Raw genomic sequence first — 17410 nt, 5'->3', positions numbered from 1 at the left:
AGCAGTGAAATTTTCAATTATTTCTTTTACTAATTATGAAGAAGGATGCTCTGTCTGTATTGGGAGCAGCGGCTGGTTGAAGAATGCCTTGACCACCTTGAGGGCATTCATAATATTAATATGTCGATTGAGGCACCGCACCACCGTCTATTTATTTCACAACACTTTAAAGGTCAACAAATGCGACCACTTTAAGCTTTTGATTGTCATTTGTTCAAATTGTCAAACTAAAGCATATATATAATATATAATAGCAAAAAAGTCACATGGTGTTGACACTGGTCTCCAATTTTTGATTTATTCGGTGCAACCTTTTTACTCAATGATTCGGTTGAAATATAATGTTGTTGATAAATGGAAACATTAAGAGGTTTTATTTTAGTTAATTAATTGATGCTATGTTATTCTAGTAATATCGAATTTTGTTAGAGTTTGTTTTGTAATTTTTTTTTTTTTTTTTGGGCTAAAGCATCTATCAAATCAATATACTTCAAAGCTAGTATTATTTATTTTCACTCTTTAACAAACTCAAACCCTTTTTCTTAAGATATTAAAAATAGTAACTCAAATTTAATCTAAATTAATCAATTCTTACTAAAAATTATAATTAAGATTTACTCTCAATGACAACATAGATGATGAACCTAGCTACTTGCCTTGATTAAAGCTCAAACAATATCGCTGCAAGATCGTGATGAATATGAGTCATGCACATGACATGTAGTACCAACCAATTAAATATAAAATAAATAATAATATGTACAAAAAAAAAAAAAAAGATAATGATTCCGCCGGGGAAAAAAAAAGAAAAGAAAAGAAGAGAGAGAGAGAGAGATTGAATGGAATTTTTGATGACGACTACAGCTCAATTCCAAGACTAGCGCCAAGCGCGGAGAACTTTGTCTTTGAATTGATGATGACATTAGGTTGTCTCCAAAAAGCAATAATAATAAAAAATTATTATTATTATTAAACAAATCAATCCTTACTAACAATTGTAATTTGATGATTAGGATCACTAACACTATTAATTAGTGGGTCTTGGAAGAGGGCATGGACTGACCAATAATTTGTCTCGGGTCAGTAAAATTCCCGGCGTGCGTTGGAAAGAGTGAGCGGGGTGATTGGATTTTGGTGGAATCTTAGTGAGCATATATGCACTCGTCTAAGCCATCTCAAGCATTGCCCTCGGGGCGCCCATTTTTGCACCGACAACAAGTACTCCACTCTTTGCCTCACATCACATGCCCACCTCTCATTCATTTCTCACTCATACCCATCACATTCATTCTATCATATCATGACTCGAGTGGTTGAGTCATGCCTAGGCAATTGCTCTTTTTTTAAAGAAAATTTTTGTTTTCACACATAAGTGCACATAATGGAAATTTATGTCCTATGACGGTGCGGTGTCTTAAGTTAAATCATCAACATTATTTAGCAACCAATTAATGAAAATGAACAAGAAGCTGTATCTGGGCTGTGAGTGAACTTGTGCTTGCTCTTGTTCTTATTCACATGGATAATCGAGACGGCATACTGCCACCATAAAAGGCAAAAAATAAAAAATAAAAAATAAAACCTATGTCTTTACAAATTAATGTGGATGTGTGGATATAAATATAATAAAGTTTTTCACTTTCAGACAAGTAATCAACTTAATCAACGTTACGTGTCCGTACAATCACGGCGTGAAATAAGTGGCAGAAAAGGCAGCCCTACACGTGCACAGACAAACACTTGATCCTTTCTCCACTGCAATTTTCTGCATTTGGTTTTGGCCACTACCATGCACATGAATCATCATTATCAACGAATGAATGCGCAACCAAGCCAAAAACTCTTCAAGTACAGATGAGCTTACGTTAGCTTTTGAGTAGTTCCGCTCCACCTTCTGATTCGTCTTGATTCTTGTACGGCTTGTTTTCAGTTTCGCCTTAGCTGAAGTGACAAGTTAAACCCAGGAAGCAAAAACCAAAGCCAAGATAAGACATAAAGTAAAAGCAAGCAAATAATTCAACAAAAGAAAGCGTTTTCAAGTCATTATCCACTGTTTTAAGAAACTAAAAGCACAGTCTTTTTACTTAATATAAATCAAGAAGAAAGCTCAAGATTTTCCAAAAGAAGAGTAGCGTGGCGTAGTGCTTTTATTATACTGTTGTACTAGTTTTATCATGGCAAGCAAAGAGATTCTGCTTCTGGTTCTCTGCTGGGGGTTCGTAGTTCTTGCCACGACGTCTTTTGGTGCCAATGTAACGTACGATCACAGAGCAGTCGTCATTGGTGGCAAACGTAGAGTCTTGATATCTGGCTCCATTCATTATCCACGCAGCACCCCCGAGGTCACATATACTTAATGATTAAAATGAAATCAAATTCATTATTTCTTTCGGCAACGATGTTTGGTTGTAATGTTTGTTTGTTTGTTTGTTGTGTAGATGTGGCCGGACCTTATTCAGAAATCCAAGGATGGAGGCTTAGATGTGATTGAGACTTATGTTTTTTGGAATCTACACGAACCAGTTCGAAACCAGGTTTTGTTTCCCATTTTATTTTTCCTTTTTGTGTTTGGTTGCTAAGAACATATAGGAAAAAAATGGAGACTGTAATCTTGTTCCGGGGTGTTTTAATTTTCGGCAATTTCAGAAGTATATATGTCTGTAAATTTTTTTTTTTCAAAATTAATTTTCCGTAATGCGCAGTATAATTTTGAAGGAAGATATGATTTAGTTAAGTTCGTGAAGCTGGTAGCCGAAGCTGGTCTATATGCTCATCTTCGCATTGGTCCATATGTTTGTGCTGAATGGAACTTTGGGTAAATAGATTTTTTTTTTTATCTGAAATTAATGATTCTTTTTTTGGTCATTTTAATGGGACATGTTTGTAAAAGTTCGTATTTTTACGTTGGAAACTTTTGGCAGAGGATTCCCTCTTTGGTTGCATTTTATACCTGGAATTCAGTTTCGGACTGATAATGAGCCATTCAAGGTTTCTACCATATCAATTTTCTCCTTTCACGTTGTTAATCATTGGTGTTTATTAGTTGAATTATGGGTTGCATTGCTCTGTTATCTGTTTCAGGCTGAAATGCAGCGATTTACGGCTAAAATTGTGGATATGATGAAGCAAGAGAAACTTTATGCATCTCAAGGAGGACCCATCATTCTATCACAGGTACCTTTTTTGGCTTTAAGTTATCTTTTATTGATAGAGGTGTTTGATTTTCATTGTGTATCATCTTCAGTGGTTGCAACTGCTATGATGGATTTATGATTAGTTTGACTTTATGGTATTGAGCAACAATATCAGAGAAAATATTTTTTTTCCCATTTTTTTAATGTCAGATTGAAAATGAGTATGGAAACATTGATTCGGCTTATGGAGCTGCTGGCAAAAGCTATATCAAATGGGCAGCAGGCATGGCTCTATCTTTGGATACTGGAGTGCCCTGGGTCATGTGCCAGCAATCAGATGCTCCTGATCCCATTGTGAGTTATTTGTTCATTTGTTTTTGTTACTCGGGATTCTAAATGATGCCTTTTATGCTTTATATGTAACACCCATTTTCAATTACTTACAGATCAACACCTGCAATGGCTTCTACTGTGATCAATTCACCCCAAATTCCAACAACAAACCCAAAATGTGGACCGAGAATTGGAGTGGATGGTATGGTGTCTGACTCGTTGATTCTAATGATTTTGTGTATGGTTGAGCTGCCCCTTCAGCTAGATTGGCTATTTATCTCTTACATGAAATTAGTCACTAATGTCGTTTCTTATAATTTGTAATGCTAGGTTTCTTTCCTTTGGTGGTGCTGTACCATACAGACCAGTGGAAGACCTTGCATTTGCTGTGGCACGGTTTTTCCAGCGAGGTGGAACCTTCCAGAATTATTATATGGTAATGTAGTGTTTTGTGAGTTTTTGAGTCTTGAACATAGTTTCTGATGCTTATGACTTCTACTGTTGGACAAAATACAGAATCATACTGACAAGAACATTGTATTTCATCATATTTGCTTTGGTTGCAAAATTTTCCAGTACCACGGTGGAACTAACTTTGACCGGACTAGTGGTGGGCCCTTTATCTCGACAAGTTATGATTATGATGCTCCACTTGATGAGTATGGTACGAAATCTATTTACTATTGCTCCTGAATATCCACTTGTTATGAGATGATAATTGGCAGTATGCTTCCTTATGAATATTGTGGTCAATGTAATGCTAAAAGGTCAAATGCTACGTGCTCATAATTTGTTAAATGGAAGATGAGACAATTATTCAGTGCTGAGATTCGAAAGATATTTCTCTTAGTTTCATCTGTGTATGATTTCAACATCTTCTATTGTTGTTTCAGGACTTATCAGACAACCCAAGTGGGGCCATTTGAAAGACCTCCATAAGGCCATAAAGCTCTGCGAAGCAGCCTTGGTGGCTACTGATCCAACATATCCATCTCTTGGTCCAAATTTGGAGGTATGAAAATCTTGGATGAATTAATAGGTGCATGAGAACATCAGTTATTTTTACCCCTTCAATAAATTTGTAGATGTACTTCTTTGAGGCCTCAAAGTTTCCGATACTGTTGAAACATGATAATACTCATCAGTTTTCATCTTCAAGAATTGTGCAGGGTTGATTGCTTATATTTGCATATATTCCTACCTTGTTCCATATATCTTTACCTTTTATCAAAGTAATTAAGGAACATTACGCCTGCCCTCCAATTTCTTGTACTAAAGATTTAGTCATGAAGGTGATACAGCTTCTTCTTAATGAGTCATGGTTAAAGAATTGGTTTTTAATTAATACAATATTTTCTTTTTTCCAGGCAACTGTTTATAAAACAGGATCAGGATTATGTTCTGCTTTTCTTGCCAACATAGGCACAAATTCTGATGTAACTGTAAAATTCAATGGCAACTCTTATCTCTTGCCTGCATGGTCCGTGAGCATCTTACCAGACTGCAAGAATGTAGTTTTTAATACTGCAAAGGTATGCCTTGTTAGCTGCATTATGATTTTTTCTTAGTTTTATCAAAACATGTTTTCCGTCAACTCGCGCTGTGAGAATTAAGTTGTTTTTTCTTTTTTTTTTGAGATAGATAAACTCTGTGACCCTGGTTCCAAGCTTCAGTCGTCAATCTTTGCAAGTTGCTGCGGATTCTTCTGATGCAATTGGATCAGGCTGGAGTTACATAAATGAACCTGTAGGCATCTCAAAGGATGATGCATTTACAAAACCTGGATTATTAGAGCAAATAAATACTACAGCTGACCAAAGTGACTACTTGTGGTATTCATTAAGGTATAAAAGTAATTTTACTGCTGCTTTCTTAACTACTTGTGGTATTCATTAAGGTATGACGGTCAAGTAATTTCACTGCTGCTTTCTTAAGGCATAATTATTGCCTTTCTACCAATTATCTTTGACGTTTTAAATATTTAAAAAGCTTGTTCTGATTGCAAATTGCAGCACTAACATCAAAGCCGATGAACCTTTACTTGAAGATGGATCTAAAACTGTTCTTCATGTGCAATCACTTGGCCATGCCCTTCATGCTTTCATAAACGGCAAGCTTGTAGGTGAGGAATAAAAAATAATGTAGTAAGAAGCTTTGTGTTCTAATTTTACATGTCACATTTTTTTTTTAATTACTTTGTTTTGTTTCCTGGAGATCCTTATTTTTGTAAATCATGATATTAGCTCCCTATTAGCCCTGGTGAACAGAGATCCTTATAAAGCCTGATCAAAAGTAACTTATATGATGTTCAAGGTTCCTTTTAGCACTCTTAACCGTGGCTGAACTGTCACCAAAATACTGATCTTCTAAATAATAACAATTGGAGCATTTGCAGGAAGTGGATATGGTAGCAGCAGTAACGCTAAGGTTACAGTGGATTTTCCCATAGCACTTGCACCTGGGAAAAACACATTCGACCTCCTGAGTTTGACTGTTGGTCTTCAGGTTAGACCCCCCCGAAAAATATTTTTGTGAGCATTTCATGAAGATTCGAAATTCAAGTGCTTAATACCCTGGCACTCTATTTTCAAGGCGACGGAATGTGAATACCATCTGACGGGATTATTTTTCTTTATCAGAATTATGGTGCTTTTTATGAAAAAACGGGAGCAGGGATCACTGGTCCAGTGCAGCTGAAAGGTTCAGGAAATGGAACTAATATTGATCTCTCTTCACAGCAGTGGACGTATCAGGTCAGTTTTTGTTTGCCATAATGTCCCAATATTCATTACTCAGTGGAAAGTATTTGCTGAAGAGGAAACATTTATTCAACGCATGTCAATTGCAAAATTTGCTAGCTAAAGGACCAAACAAATTAAATAATGTATACTTCTAAATTAGCAGACCATATTAGTCTCCAGAAGGTATAAGAGCATCAATATTGAATCTATCCATGTTTATCATTGTGAGTGCAGACCGGCCTTAAAGGGGAGGAATTAAATTTTCCTAGTGGTAGTTCAACACAATGGGATTCAAAATCTACCTTGCCCAAGCTGCAGCCCTTGGTATGGTACAAGGTAATTTTTATTTTTCCTTATAAATATTTACAGTGTGCATCAATTGAAGGATCTCAATGTGGGAATCAAGAATTTCTGATAAGCTACAATATTTAGTTTGGTTACGTGTTAAAACCCTTGCGTTGGTTGTAGTTGATTATTCAGGTTTAATTCTTGCATTTCAGATATTTAAACTGGCAGGTGACATAAATCATCTAAGCATTTTATCTTTATTTATTGATGCTTGAAATAGAAATGCCTGTTGACTCAAAAGATGGACTCTGTAGCTTTATGGAACCAATTGCATAGATACTAACAAAAAACTATATATGTTGAATTAGACGACATTTGATGCCCCTGCTGGAAGTGAACCAGTTGCAATAGACTTCACAGGGATGGGGAAGGGTGAGGCATGGGTGAATGGACAAAGCATTGGGCGTTACTGGCCAACCTATGTCTCCCAAAATGGGGGTTGCACCGACTCTTGTAATTACAGGGGAGCTTATAGTTCAAACAAATGCCTTAAGAATTGTGGGAAGCCGTCTCAGTCACTGTAAGCGCTCTTACATGGAAAAAATTCTTACATAGTTCCAGGAATTTTGGCTCTGATATCATCTGTCTCACAGGTATCACGTACCCCGTTCGTGGTTGAAATCAAGTGGAAACACTCTTGTTTTGTTTGAGGAAATTGGAGGGGATCCAACAAAGATTTCTTTTGTTACAAAACAACTTGGAAGTTCATTATGCTCACATGTGACAGATTCTCACCCTTTACCTGTAGATATGTGGGGGTCAGATTCAAAAATTCAAAGAAAACCAGGGCCAGTACTCTCACTCGAGTGCCCGAATCCTAATCAGGTCATTTCTTCAATCAAATTTGCAAGTTTTGGAACTCCTCTCGGCACTTGTGGGAGTTTCAGCCGTGGACGATGCAGTAGTGCAAGGTCTCTTTCCGTTGTACGGCAGGTATGATCTCTCTCACTCATTTGATAGAAATGACGGTGTCCCTTCTCTTTAGCTCCCTTATAATGAAACTTATATGAGCTTGTACTGACAAGAGTTTACTTCTACAGGCTTGTGTTGGATCCAAAAGTTGTATCATAGGAGTATCTGTTAATACGTTTGGTGACCCATGTAAAGGAGTAATGAAGAGTTTAGCGGTTGAAGCTTCCTGTACCTGAAGAGACGGAGCTCTAAGCATTCACTTTTTGTGGGCTATTAGGCAATTGATCCCCCAATTAAGTGTCAAGTTCGAATAAGAATTGTAATGCTTGCAACGTAAAATGTACATTTTAACCCCCAAAAAAAAAGGAGAAGGAATATCACACTATCACCGTAAGGTGTATTTTATTTGAAAATAATAATCATATTAGTTTTCAGACTGCTCTGACCAATGTGCAACAGTAATATAGCCAAGTTGCTTTGCTTCGTGCAATGGAAGCAAGAGATCATGGCTTCAAGTCTAAAGAAATACCCTTAATTTGAGTGCGGAGAGGGGTGCGGACGTGCGGTGTGCAATGCAACTGAATAAACGTGATAACTGGAAAAAGTATTATCTTGGACTTTCTGTAGCCCTTGAAACTAGATGCAAGTATTTAGATTTACAATATACAAAAGTCAGATAACTAATGAAGGAGAAGATCGGAAAGGGCAAAATATGCAGCCCTTATTTGTGCTACAAATACACTGACAAGAAACACAAACTTTATTTGCAAGTATTTAGATTGACAAGATACAGATTGACAAGATACAAAACTTTAGATGCTTAATGAACAAGAAAATAGCAAAGCGCAAAATATGTAGCCCTTATTTGTGCTGCAAATGCAGTAACAAGAAGCACAACATTATTCATTGTTTATCAGTATTGAGATACAGCTTCAATTGCGGATCCAGGCTGCCGCTGGAATCTGCAAAAATTGCAGAGAGGCGAATATAGAGATGGTGTTTGGTACTTGTCCTCCCCGCCCATCATCGGCATGGGGACTCCTCTCTTGACATGGCTAACATAGTCTGGCCTGTAAGTCTTTCCTAGAACTCCCTCAACAAGCTTAGATAGGTTTGAAAATCTGAACTGTGTCTCCAAGTGAGCAAAAGCATCACCGGCTGGGAGCTGGTAGTTGTGAGTCCTGTTTTCTTCCGCTCCAATTGGTCTGATCTTCACATCCATCTCCAGTAGGCCAGATACCGTGACTCTTACGCTGTTAGTATCATCCGTTCTTTCAACCACAACTTCTCTTTCATCATTTATCCTCCATTCAGCCTCTCCATCAGTACGAACATCAACTGTCTGGCCATCCCATCTTACAGTGAGAGCATCAACATCATCATTCCAATGAGAGACTCTATTGGCGGCAATCACTAGAGTGTGAGTGTCAAACATGACGGCAAGAGCTTGCACCCACGTAAAGTCTCGAGTTCTTCCCTGTGGTCTGGTTCCAATGAAGTGAGCATTGATTTGGAGATTGTCGTCTGAAACTATGGCAAAGTTCCCTCCCTTTGCTCCATGGAAGTAAAACATCACCCCATCACCACCAACAAACCTAGGATCGTAGCAAAGAGATCCATATCCATTGCAGTTCGGTTTTCTCCCTAATAAACACCAATATATTAGTTAGCAAGCATCGTTATGTTGTCATTAGCATATTTCGTCGGGATATCAAGGCTTGATATTAAATTCGGCTTACCTAAAGTGGGTTACTATGAAAGTCACTAAATGTCATTTTTGACATGGCACACAATATCAAAACCAGAAACTTCTGCAATAAGCATACCAAATAAATGGAAACAGAACAATTGGCATGCATTTGATTCTTTCAAGATTTTGCAACATAATGCCAAGTTAACCAGTGAAACTATATGAATCTAAACCTACATAACAGACTTATCCAGATATTTAACCTGTTAAAAGTGCAATTTGTCTAAATCTAAGCGTTCCTATCAATTATCATACAATTGAGAGTACAGAAGGTGGATTAGTGAGTATGCTTACACTTGCAAGTGACTTCACACTTGCTACTGCAGTCAATGAAGCATCCCTTCCTCTTCCTATTCTTCCTTGGCTTCCTCTCCGGGCACTGAGATGGGCACACGAGAGTTTTCATGTTACAGGCTCCTCTTGCCTGACAGAAGGCTCGTTCCTGCCCTGACGGTAGAGGTGTTAACAAGGAGTAATGTGTTGAAGCAGCATCAAACGCACCCTTCTTCCCATTGTTCTTGTTGTTATGGCTGTCCAAATTTGCACCACCTTGACCTTGAACGAAACTAGCTTCCATCGAAATGAATGCTAGCATGAAAGCTACCAGAACCAGAACACTTGAAATTCTTGTATCCATATCTCCTTGCGTAAACTGCTAGAGATTGTATTTATTTCTCTTATCAAGTACTCTGCATGGAATGGGATGCATGACTATTTAAAGGAGTTGCCATAGGAATAGCAGAAGCAAGTAGGCCTTGGCGTTCGGCTTCAATCATGTGAAGTTTCTACTTTCTGTAACCAGACAGTTGAGTAACAGCTCTTCTGAAATTATTCTACGTTTCCCTATTGAGGATGTGGACTTGACTTAATGCTTGTAATATTTTTAATTTAATTTCTTAGAAATAGAAACCTATTTACCCTTGCATTAAATTGCTTGATTTATCTATTTTGCATGTGCAAAACATTGCAATTATCTTTGCAATATATTATCTAATCAGATGCAATGATTTATTAACCATTAATCATTCACTCGGATTTTTGCTCAGATTATGAGGAACCCTGATTCTACAACAATACACTAAGGGAAAACTTAGAAAATTAATTATAAAATTTAAAGGGTTTGTTGAGATAATAGAGATCATCCTGATATCCACATCCTCTTACACAAAATACTAATATCGACGTTCATATTGTTTTACTTTAATAAAAGAAAGTTTAGGCTCTGTAAACTTGATTGGTAACTTAGAGTGTACGGGCTTTTCTTGTCCATTAAAAGAATAATGATCGTATATAAATAAGCAACTAGCCTCTCATGAGACTCAAGCTTTGCTTGCACGAGTTTTGTTACTTGGTAATTACTTTATGACGACGATGAAGTACATGTGATTAGGTGGCTTGATCTAATATGCGTTGGATCCCATTATATATAATGCTATTGGACAATCAAAATCGATTACTAAATCGCATAAAACAATTAAAATTTTGTATCTATAATTTTTTTTTTAGTGCGGATGTCATTTTTTTATATGGATTTTTTTAAGTCATGGAGTTGGTTTTTAATGTTATTAAATAGCATGATTTTATAGTGTATTAAAAATTAACTCTATTAAATTGCACGACTTAATAACGTGTATTAAAATAAAAAATAAAACTCACGCATCTAGGAATAATCTTTTTTGGAGATTGTTATCGTATATTATGATGTAAGATACACGATTCTTCCACAGCCGTTAGATTGTCATCTAACGGTTGTGAAAATATAAAATTATCTATTATGTTATTCTACAACCGTTAGATTTTCATCATCCAACGGTTGTGGAAGAATCATGTATAACTTTTTATATTCGATCTTGTTTTGTAATCTTCATTACACCGCAGTTTCTTTATTCTTGGGGATGTGAGAAAGCTTTGGAGTTTACTAATTTATAAGAATTCGAAACTTACATTGAAGTTGCAAATGCGACCGATTCAATTATATCAGTGACATTTCCACATCCCTTCACCAGCTAACATGGTTTTTGCACCCAAACTAGTTTTGAAATTAATGCTGTAAAATGTACTTCTTGAAAACACTTGTCAAAATAAAATAAAAATCTATCACAAAGTGTTGGGTGATTTTGACACTAGTTAGCATGAATGGCTGATGATATTATCAGCCTTTCTTTTCGGCTGGTCTTTTGGATGAAACTGATTGCTATACACGTATACATCCTGATTTCCCGGATCTTGAACTCACAAGTACGGAATTTATTAGAAAATAATGTAAAGGGACAACTTTAAGTGGCCCTTATTTGTTTATTAAATAAATTGTATAAAATGGAAACAAGACATTCTGATACATTCATTTAGGTACCTCTTTGATTTTACAATACAAAAAGAACAGTTTCATTTATTTTTCTTGTAATTACCACCGCTTGAAACGCGTACTTTATTCTTAGATTGATGTAAACCCAGATGGCCTTTGGAATCTGCAAGCCTTGCAGTGAGGAGAATAGAGTGATGGAGTTTGGTACTTGTCTTCACCGCCCATCATCGGCATTGGCACCCCTCTCTTCACAGGGCTAACATAGTCTGGCCTGTAAGTTTTGCCCAGAACTCCTTCAACAAGATCACTCAAATTGGTGAATTTGAACTGAGTCTCCAAATGAGCAAAAGCATCATCATCTGGTAACTGATAGTTATGAACCTTGTTCTCTTCTTTACCGATGGGCCTAACCTTTATGTGCAATTCCACCAGGCCAGCAACTTTAACTCTCACATTGTTGGTATCATCGGTTCTTTCAACCAGCACTTGTCTTTCATCAGCATTAGTCTTCCATTCTGCATCACCATCAGTAGGGATGTCAATGGCTTTGCCGTTCCATCTTATTGAGAGAGCATCAACATTATCATCCCAATGCGAGACTCTGTTTGCTGCAATGACGAGAGCGTGTGTATCAAACATGACAGCAAGGGCTTGCACCCACGTGTAGTCGCGAGTCCTTCCTTCAGGTCTGGTACCAATGAAATGAGCATTGATTTGGAGGTTATCGTCTGAGACAATTGCAAAGTTTCCTCCCTTAGCTCCATGGAAATAGAACATCACACCATCTCCACCAACAAAGCGAGGATCATAACACAGAGAGCCATATCCATCACAGTTTGGTTTCCTCCCTGCCCAATAACATAAAATTTGATATGTCAAAAGAGCATGTCATGTCTAAAACTTAAATGAAAAGAATCAAGATGACTTATATATGCTTACACTTGCAAGTAGCTTCACATTTGCTGCCACAGTTGACAAAGCATCCCTTGTTCCTCTTGTTCTTCTTAGGCTTTTTCCCAGGACACTCAGCTGGACACACAAGAGTCTTGAAGTAGCAAGCTGATCCTTTACCTTTGCAAAAATGTCTTTCCTGTCCAGAAGGCAATGGTGTAAGCACATCATAATCTGTTGTATGAGGATCATCATCCTTTCCCCTTTTGTTTCCTTTTCCATTGCCCTTGTCTTTGTTTCCTTTTCTACTGTCATCACCCTTGTTGGCATTTCCATTGCCCTTGCCATTGTGCCCATTTCCGTTGTCATCACCTTTGTTCCCATTGCCATCGTTGTTGCCATTTCCATTGCTGTTATTACCGTTGTTTGCAGCAAGAACAGCTTCTGTGCCCATTAAAAAAACAAAGAACGCCACCAAAATATATGACTTTCTACTGGCCATCTCTATTGACTAAAATGCAAATGTTTGTGTATCTTATCCAATTATTGATAGTCAAATGCCAACAAATTCACAAGTGCTGAGATGACAAGCATGGAACTGAAACATTTATACAGAATTTGAGGAGTAATTCAAGTCCTTTGAGTCAGCCTTAATTTTTGGTACGTCTTTGCTTCATCATGGGATAATACATCTTTGCTTCATCATGGGATTATACATTTGAGAGGAAATCTATTGACTGGTATTCAAATCGACCAATTTAGCTTGTGAATTTATACCAAATAGCTGTAAAGCTGGAATATATATATATCTATATATATATGTATGAAACAATCTATTGGGATATAATACCACTTTTAAGAGTTCCTTGGGGAAGCATATACAAGAATATCAAAATTTGGTTAAAAGAAATGTAAGGGCAGTAGGTGTTAGAGTTCAAAGTTCAAACATCATTTAAAGTGAATCTACAGTTAAAGTACTTTTCTTTTATTAAAATCTGAAGCAGTAACTCTTTGTCCGAATTTCAAAAGATTGCAAACGCCAGCAAAACGTAGATTTCTGACCCACTATTAATTTCTTATTTGTTTCCATAAATTGAAGAAAATGCTCTTATTGAGTAGCAAGCCGCAAGTAAATCAATAAAAGCATCAATGAAGCAAGAAGTCGTCACCTGCATATAAAGACACCCGAAATTGCAGGAAATGGCCAGGCTGTGAAGCCTTTGCTTTGCATGCCCTTCAAGCATGGATCCCAATCAGCTACACCTTATATAAAATTGTGTTATTAATTCTCTCCACACCACACCCTTTGCCAACGTTTTCTTTTTTTACGCCGTAATCATGTGAAGGCTTGTTTATTTTGCCTTCGTCCTTGGATCCCATAATAATAAATAAATCATTATTAAAATTATTTACCCATTTATATATGCATTTATAATTGCTGTGGTTATTGGTTAAAGATCCCTTGTTGACATTTGAGAGAAGCTTTAATTTATTTAATGGATGCATGTTTATTACGAAGTACGAAATTCTTCAGGGCGGCATCGAAGTACTGTTCATTTCATAAGCAACAATTGTTATGGCGTTGCTTGCATGTATGTGGGAATCTGCCGACCAATTCAATCATGCCACATATTTTAGCAAATGCGTCAATAATAAATTAAAGAGGAAAAACGGAAAAAGAGTTAAATATCATACAGCCTCAACAAGAATACTCAAATTGCAAATGAAATGCATATCAAACGCACACACATACGCATATCCCCGGTACGTTGCCTTTGGACGGAACCAATCAACCAAACAACGGCAAATGAACCACTTAATTGCTTTTTTCAAATATTGAAATGTTAACATCATATATATACACACAGCATTGGCTGCAGGACTAAGTATCTGTCTTAACAATGGCCTGAGAAGAACCTTTTGATGATGAAAATTACCCTTTCAAAAAATTTTGAACGTCAACATATGTAGAAGCTAACTATAGGGTAAAAGAAAAGAAGATTTAAAGAAAATGTGATCAAGAATAACTAATAGCTGTCTCACTGCCACTACTGAAATATAGGAAGATCTATCTTAGGTTGTTGGTTGAACCCTAGATTCTCTCCTCCAACCACAACAATGCCGCTTGAGGTCCCTTTGCCACCACTTGATGTCCCTTCCCCAACCTCGCTCATCATTTTCAAAAAGTAACTATGCCTGCACAAGAAACTTTCCTTTTACTCAAATGGAATCATAAGAATAAAAGCCACTTAAAAGATTATATACCATCGAGTATCAGCTGTCAATTCAGGATGGAAGGCAGTCCCAAGCAAATTCCCTTGCCTTACAGCAACAATTACTTTCTTTTCAGGCATAGCATTCTCCTGAGATACCCAATGATACAATAAATAAATTGTAAAAAGTGACACCAACAAGACATTATGGTGAATTATCAGTGCCATTAAACCACTGCTGGCAAATAAATCACAAAACTAGAAGGGCTTAAGGCAAACCTCTTGTATTTCAACAGTAGAACTCGAATACAAGACCTTGTTTGATGGTACAGGATAATCAGCCAGCACATCAACATCCGGCCCCACATCAAGGACTGCAGGAGCGCGGATGAAAACTCCACGAAATGTCTCAGGACCACCCTCCTGAGAAGCAAGCGCTGGCACAGACAACTCTGCCTCAAAGCTTTGAATCTGAAAAACAAAATGATTTTATTAGTAGCATAAGAAACAAACCGCTACTCATAGAAACTCAGTATTCTGTGTTTTGTGAAATAAAAACATACTGCAGAAAAAGATAAAAATATAAAAATAAAAGTAAATGTTCAAACCCTCTGCAAAACACTTCCGACATGTGTATTTGTTTGGAAGCATGAGGTAGTTAGCCTTAGAAGTGGAATTTAACGTATTTGGGGATAATCTTCTTCTAGAAAGTTTATACATTAGCATACTCAATTCTGCAAATCTAAATTTGTGCTGCTGAACGCAGCATAAGCAATTCATGATGTTCAAATTTTGATTCTAACAAGTTCTTCTGGATTAATGTTCCACCATACTCTGAAAGAATATTCTTGGATGTTCATCGAATTACAAGACTGTCAGCATGAATGAGCACAGACACAACTGAAATCACCACTATGAATATGAAAATTGAAATTACAAAATTCCATTGGATCCTGTAACTTATCCAATCATAAATCGGAGAATGGCATCCCTTTTTTAACAGATTGCCTCAATCTGGTTAACAGCTTTGCAACTTGAAATCATATTTGAAACAAAGAGCTCTGCAGTCTACAATGAATCCTGATCCAGATTACATCAACATCATAATTTCTATCCACATTTTTACACCCCCTTACAACATTTGATGATGGCACGTGTGGCATGCCGAGGCAACATGGAATACACTTACAACATTTAATGACATGCTTTTACCATCTTGTTATACAGTATCTACAACCTATTCAAGAGAACAGATGACAATTTTGAAATCTTACCTGACTGCCAAAGAAATTTCTATGAACTGTGCAATCAAGCCCTCCAACAAGTTCTTGTCCTCCTAATTTCTGTCCTGGAAAAATCATGCCACTCAAATTTTTAGAATATTAATTTAATTAAAGTAAATCAACCCAAAAAAATTGGTAAATTCGTGTTCCAATGGCCTAGCAAAATCAAAATCAAAGATAAGAAACAAAGAATGAAAAAAAAAAAAAACCAACCCACCAACTGCTTTGTTCGCCAAGAAGATAAGACCTGCACAGGTCCCCCACACAGGCTTTCCCATTTTAACAAACTCTCGCAGTGCCGGAAACTGTCCATGTGTGAAAAGAAAACAAATATATCAATAAACTACCTTCGGCTTCCTTCTTAGAACTCTTATGTCCTTGGCATTTCTCCTTTTTTCTTTTTCATAATCAATATAAACAGACATGCCATACAAACAGCTAGAGTGAGTCCAACAAAATTATTCATTGCAATCAAGTATAAGTGGACGAGTAGTTAGTAAACATTAAATGTTAAGCAAAAGTGGATGATTGCCAAACACTTCAGCTGTTGTCTTTTAAAAGTTAAAATAACATACCCGAAGTCTCTTTCAGTAGCAACTAGTTAGTCAATTCACAACCTTAGTTAAATTATTTCAACAGCCCATTTCCATCAAGATTCATAACTTCCAAAATTATACACCCCTTGACCCCCTGTCCTGTCCTCATCCAAACAAAACAAAATATATTCTATTGTACACGTAAACAAAAAACAGTAACAACAATAACACCAAACACAGACAAGCGCGCGAGAGAGACAGAGAGAGTTTTACCAGATTGTGATACTCAGCAAGCCTGGCCATAGTGGTGCTCTCACCACCAGGAATGATGAGAGAGCTCACATTCTGAAGCTGATCTGGCTTCCTTATTTCCACTCCCTTCACTCCTAGCCTCTTAAGAGCTGCTTAATCAAAGTAAAAAATAAATCAAATTTTGCTGGAGTTTTTTTACAAAATAAAAAGCAGCCCAGTTTAAGAAATAACGATATTAACAAAGGAAAATATAAGTGGCGGTGTAAGAGTAATGATGCGTAAGCAAAGAGAGAATGCCTGCGATGTGTTCGTTAAAAGATCCCTGCAGCGCGAGAACGCCAACAACCATGGTCAGGAAATGAGCGCTTTGTTTTGCTTCGCTTGGTCAGGGCCCTGTTTGTGTGCGCACGCCAATGAAAATGAAACTTAACTAATAAACCAAGAGAGCCGTGAGATGCCGAAACACCTCGGGCCTCTCGTTTCCTGTGGCCTGCGACATTCGTGACATCACCTTTGCGCTTTTTGGAGAGTATCATTATTAAATTGGGGAAAAAAACCAAAAAAAAAAAAAAAAGGAAAAAAATCAAACTTGTCATACGCATTCAAACAGCTCAATGGTTTGGTAGCCAACCAACCCAACGGCTGCTGCGGGGGTTGTTTCTAAACTTTTTTGGGTAAATACTTGCCCCCTTTTTTTGTCTCGGTATTTATT

General features: G+C 37.0%; 4 protein-coding genes across 4 annotated transcripts; 1 reads left to right on the top strand and 3 right to left on the bottom strand.

The window, feature by feature from the left end:
- The first annotated feature begins 1691 nt into the window (after positions 1–1691).
- On the top strand, positions 1692–7910 carry LOC102609139 (beta-galactosidase 8). Its single transcript, XM_006488057.4, has 19 exons — positions 1692–2342; positions 2439–2534; positions 2703–2815; positions 2922–2988; positions 3082–3174; positions 3345–3488; positions 3581–3669; positions 3798–3903; positions 4044–4131; positions 4361–4479; positions 4835–4999; positions 5109–5311; positions 5480–5589; positions 5863–5972; positions 6107–6220; positions 6443–6544; positions 6865–7076; positions 7150–7489; positions 7597–7910. The coding sequence occupies exons 1-19, from the start codon at positions 2175–2177 to the stop codon at positions 7702–7704; spliced, it is 2547 nt and encodes an 848-aa protein (XP_006488120.1). The 5' UTR covers positions 1692–2174; the 3' UTR covers positions 7705–7910.
- A 300-nt stretch (positions 7911–8210) lies between these two features.
- LOC102608848 (uncharacterized) lies at positions 8211–9981 on the bottom strand. The gene is made up of 2 exons (XM_006488056.4): positions 9513–9981; positions 8211–9112 (listed from the first exon to the last, which is right to left on the bottom strand). The coding sequence occupies exons 1-2, from the start codon at positions 9853–9855 to the stop codon at positions 8382–8384; spliced, it is 1074 nt and encodes a 357-aa protein (XP_006488119.1). The 5' UTR covers positions 9856–9981; the 3' UTR covers positions 8211–8381.
- Positions 9982–11506: 1525 nt separating this feature from the next.
- Positions 11507–13932, bottom strand: LOC102607591 (uncharacterized). Its single transcript, XM_025102241.2, has 2 exons — positions 12463–13932; positions 11507–12371 (listed from the first exon to the last, which is right to left on the bottom strand). The coding sequence occupies exons 1-2, from the start codon at positions 12914–12916 to the stop codon at positions 11653–11655; spliced, it is 1173 nt and encodes a 390-aa protein (XP_024958009.1). The 5' UTR covers positions 12917–13932; the 3' UTR covers positions 11507–11652.
- Positions 13933–14213: 281 nt separating this feature from the next.
- LOC102608556 (probable pyridoxal 5'-phosphate synthase subunit PDX2) lies at positions 14214–17195 on the bottom strand. The gene is made up of 7 exons (XM_006488055.4): positions 16996–17195; positions 16720–16847; positions 16128–16215; positions 15902–15975; positions 14907–15098; positions 14680–14777; positions 14214–14610 (listed from the first exon to the last, which is right to left on the bottom strand). Exons 1-7 carry the CDS (start codon positions 17045–17047, stop codon positions 14463–14465), a joined length of 780 nt encoding a protein of 259 aa, XP_006488118.1. The 5' UTR covers positions 17048–17195; the 3' UTR covers positions 14214–14462.
- Positions 17196–17410: the final 215 nt, after the last annotated feature.

This window comes from Citrus sinensis, chromosome 8 (assembly GCF_022201045.2).
Source record: "Citrus sinensis cultivar Valencia sweet orange chromosome 8, DVS_A1.0, whole genome shotgun sequence".
Lineage (NCBI taxonomy): Eukaryota > Viridiplantae > Streptophyta > Magnoliopsida > Sapindales > Rutaceae > Citrus > Citrus sinensis.
The sequence above is the reverse complement of the archived record's forward strand: the minus strand, read 5'-3'. Positions and strand labels throughout refer to the sequence as shown.